The sequence below is a fragment of the Cyprinodon variegatus genome, unplaced genomic scaffold (assembly GCF_000732505.1).
Source record: "Cyprinodon variegatus isolate N-32 unplaced genomic scaffold, C_variegatus-1.0 Scaffold822, whole genome shotgun sequence".
In the NCBI taxonomy this organism is placed as follows: Eukaryota; Metazoa; Chordata; class Actinopteri; order Cyprinodontiformes; family Cyprinodontidae; genus Cyprinodon; species Cyprinodon variegatus.
In genome coordinates this window covers 63,530-67,358 of record NW_015151275.1, presented here as the reverse complement: position 1 = coordinate 67,358, position 3,829 = coordinate 63,530, and the positions used below count along the sequence as shown (strand labels likewise).

The 3,829-nt window shown below is 38.5% G+C and overlaps 1 protein-coding gene across 4 annotated transcripts in view; it reads right to left on the bottom strand.

Moving 5' to 3' along the window:
- The window catches only part of atp2b3 (ATPase, Ca++ transporting, plasma membrane 3), a 115,024-nt gene that overhangs the window by 57,296 nt on the left and 53,899 nt on the right, over window positions 1-3,829 (bottom strand). For all 4 annotated transcript variants that reach the window (XM_015396823.1, XM_015396819.1, XM_015396820.1 and 1 more), the window contains exon 7: window positions 2,825-2,866. In XM_015396823.1, the coding sequence (XP_015252309.1) occupies window positions 2,825-2,866 (42 nt within the window). The remainder of the gene's footprint in view (window positions 1-2,824; window positions 2,867-3,829) is intronic.

Genomic DNA, 3,829 nt, shown 5'->3' with positions numbered 1-3,829 from the left:
AACAGAACCTAAACAGAACCGGAACTGAACTGAACAGAACCGGAACCTGAACAGAACCAGAACAGAACCTAAACAGAACCGGAACTGAACTGAACAGAACCGGAACCTGAACAGAACCAGAACAGAACCTGAACAGAAATGAACTGAACTGAACAGAACCGGAACAGAACCGAGATAGAACCTGGACAGAACCTGGACCTCTGCAAATATCTGCATCTCCTGGACAGGTGACGGTCTAAGTGGGTCTGCAGCCTGCGGCTCCTGAGCCACATGTGGCTCCTTGGATCCTCTCCTATTGTTCTTAATAATAGCTAAAAGTGATCCTCACTAATGTACTATAACAAATACCTTTATAAAGAATATTTGAATTTTCATAACAGTGACATGTAAAGAAAAAAGAAATATATTTTTAGTGCATTTTTTCCCTCTAATTAAATTAGAAGTTATGTTTTACAATTATTTTAAAAAAGCTAAAAATACAAATATATATACTTTTTTAAAATGGCAACATGTTTCCTATTGCAGATATTTATCAAAAATATTAGGTTGTTTTTATGCAAAAGTAATAGAATATTTTGCGGCTCTAAGTGACTCAGGGCAACATGGCTCTTTAGATATAAAAGTTGCAGACATGAGGTCTGGTTACCAGCCCAGTGACTCCGTCAACTAACGGTCTGCAGCAGGATCTGCTGTAGATTTGAGGGGAGAACTGACAGGAGGACCGGGTCAGACATGACCTTTGATTTACTGAAGGAACTAATCCAAATACTACACGCTTCAGAACACTTTTTGTCACAGTCTTGGTTCTGTTATGTTTTACTTTGTTCCATGTTTTCTAGTTGTATTGGTTTAATTCCTATTTTGTTGTGTTTTCTGGAAATTTTTGAGTTCTTAGGTTTTTATTTGTTGCCCTCTTGTCTTGCTGTCCATTTCTCTAGCTCCTTCCTAGACTCCTCTCTTCACACCTGCTTCCTATCTGCTCGTTAGTCCTCTCTTTGTTCAGTCTACCATATATGGGCTCTGCTCGAATTCCTGGGCTGCATCCTCCAAGGACGCGGTCTACCTAAACTGGATCCTTCCAAGTCAGTGAAAATAAGGAGACCGGAGGAGTTTTGGCTGTAAATGCAAACAGGTCTACCCTTCGGCGGGTTTCACCGCCGTAGGCTATGTTGCTTAGCAACCGTGATAGTTGACAGACAAAGCAGGAAAAGAAGGAATACCGAAGAAAAATAAAATCAAATATAATGATATAAACCTTAGTCAGTTAAATAACATGCTGCTAACATTCTGCAAATCTCTGATTTTGCTGCTATTTTCAAATATCCATTAATGTAAAAATGTCCATAGATGGATATTGGTTATTTATTCTCCAGTTGCACAGATTGATATTGTTGAAACACTTTACAGGAATTTATTGTTTATATTTTAACTCTTCCCTATTATGTTATTCTTATACATTTTTCTAAGGTCCACATTTGTGTGACCATTTTCAATAATCTTTCTGCTGCTGTAAATTTGCCCATTGTGGGACAATACATACATTTTCTATTCTATAAAAGGGGTAGAAATATATAAGTAAATCTAAACAATGTATGAATTAAAATATATCTGCACAATCTCTAATATTCAACAACAAAAAAAACTGAAAAAATACTGGGTCACTTAAGCAAATTGTTCAAAATGGCAATAAAATACTAAAAATCCTATCAGGTTTATAGTCCCCACCCTGCAGATATATTAGAATCTGTCCTTAAATTACAGCCAAACCCATTTACACAGTAACAGATAAAAAAACTTTTAGATAAATCAAACATTATCGCCACATATCTGACTCTATAACCATTAAAACAACTATTTTCATTCATTTCAGACGGAACTATTCACAGACTGGATTATATTAAACTGAACTTTCAATTTTCACCACTGTTCGGCGCCACGTAACCTTTCCTCTGATCACGGCTTGCTTGGTCTCGCAATGAATCCTGGGTAAACCAAGGATAGCGAGGATACATCGGACCCGTCCTTCAAATCAGGCTTAAAGAAGGACGCATTTTAAGGTCGCATAACGAGGACTCTTGGAATCGACCAGACCTCGGCGCCGCGCTATGACGTAATCGTCTTTCAAATCTGGCCTTCTGAGGACGCGTCCCATGAATTCGAACCGAGCCATAGTCTCCCTGTTCCTCAGTGCTGGTTTCTCGTCTTACCCTGGCTCCTTGTGATTGGTTTCCCCTGATGTCTCCATGGTTCTGGTTTGTGTTAAATTTCAAGTTGGATTTTGGATTCCTGGATTCCTGCCACTGTTAACTGTTACCACTAATTAAAACTGAGAAAACTCTCCTCTGCCTCTCTGCCTCTGCATTTGGGTCCTTAAACCACAACCAAACCCTGACACTATTAGTGAAAAAAACTTCAAAAGCTCATTTTTCTTAAGCTTTACAGTCGTTTAATAGTAGCTGTTTGTCCGACATAGAAAAAAAAGGAAAAAAATATGCAACAGGTTGCTTAAATAAAACTGAAAGCACTGTATGTGTTCACTTTATGAATATGAACTGTAATAAGAATAATGTTTTATAATTAAAAATGTTTGTTAAACAAAAGATTGTTATTTTATATTAGATCTAGGAATTCTGATAGTTACACTAATTCTTACTACAAACATGTTTTAGTTATTAAAATAGGACTTTTGCTTCATCTTTTTAGGTAAAACAAATTTATATTTCGAATTTCTTATAAAAACGTTTCTGTAATCAAGCTGAAAAATATTCCAAAATTAGAAGAGAAAAATATAAAGGTGATTTAAAACGAATCTACTTTTTGTTACCTTTATTCTGATTGTTCTCCACAGCTCCATCAGCTTGTTTTCCTGAGGGAGAAAAAGGAGAAATATTTCCACTCAGACGGATCATATTTCTCATTCTGGGACAGGGACACTGGAGCAAATTCAGTAAACGCAGAAACAAACATACTAAAGGGAAGAGAAATAAAATGACACTCATTTCATGGGTCAAGAAACAGAAGGACATCTTCAAATGTCCCTCATGGGCTACTGTCACTCTCACTGTGGGCTCCATTCACTGAGGGAAGGGAAGAACTTTATGCTCACATACCATTGGTGACTGTGCTGTTAGCAGCATCTGTAGCGACGGGTAACTGAGAACTGTCCTCTGTGAGAAAGGAAGGTTTGGGTGGAAATTTGCAAAAAAGGAGAAAAAAGGGAGGAAGGAAACTCAAGCAATGAATATGATGATAAGTAACATGGAGCAGTTGTTCAAATATCTGCAGCAACAAATTTAATGGTTTCTCCTCAACATGAAAATAAAGAACACAACAATGAAAAAAGTAAAACATGAAACTAAAGGAGGGAACGTTAGCCAGTCCTTTTATTTGAATTTAAATAACTGATGAGCCTCAAACACGACGGCCCGAATGGTAACCGTCAGCAGCTGATGTGTGTTTGCTGCACTTCGACGTGTTGTTTCCTCCTTTCCCAGATGCCAGCGACCCGCCGTTCATTCCTGTGCAGCAGTCTGAGCTGCAGCGGAGGCAGTAATGATGTTAACTTTAAGTGCTTCTGCCTTTGTTGTCTGAATGCAGGACCTTTCAAAACAGATTTGAGGAGAGGCTAATGCGTTGTGCATTGACCAACCAAGGCTTTACCCTCAATCCCCTCCTTTCCAACCCACCCCCACCCCCTGCTCTTTCAATAATTGATTGAATCTACAGCTTCTCTTTCACTCAAATTAAGGGGGAGGTCCTCTATCCGCATGCCAACAAGCAGAGAGTGGACAGGAAGGGCAGCGAGGAGGAGTGAGATCTAAAGTACCTA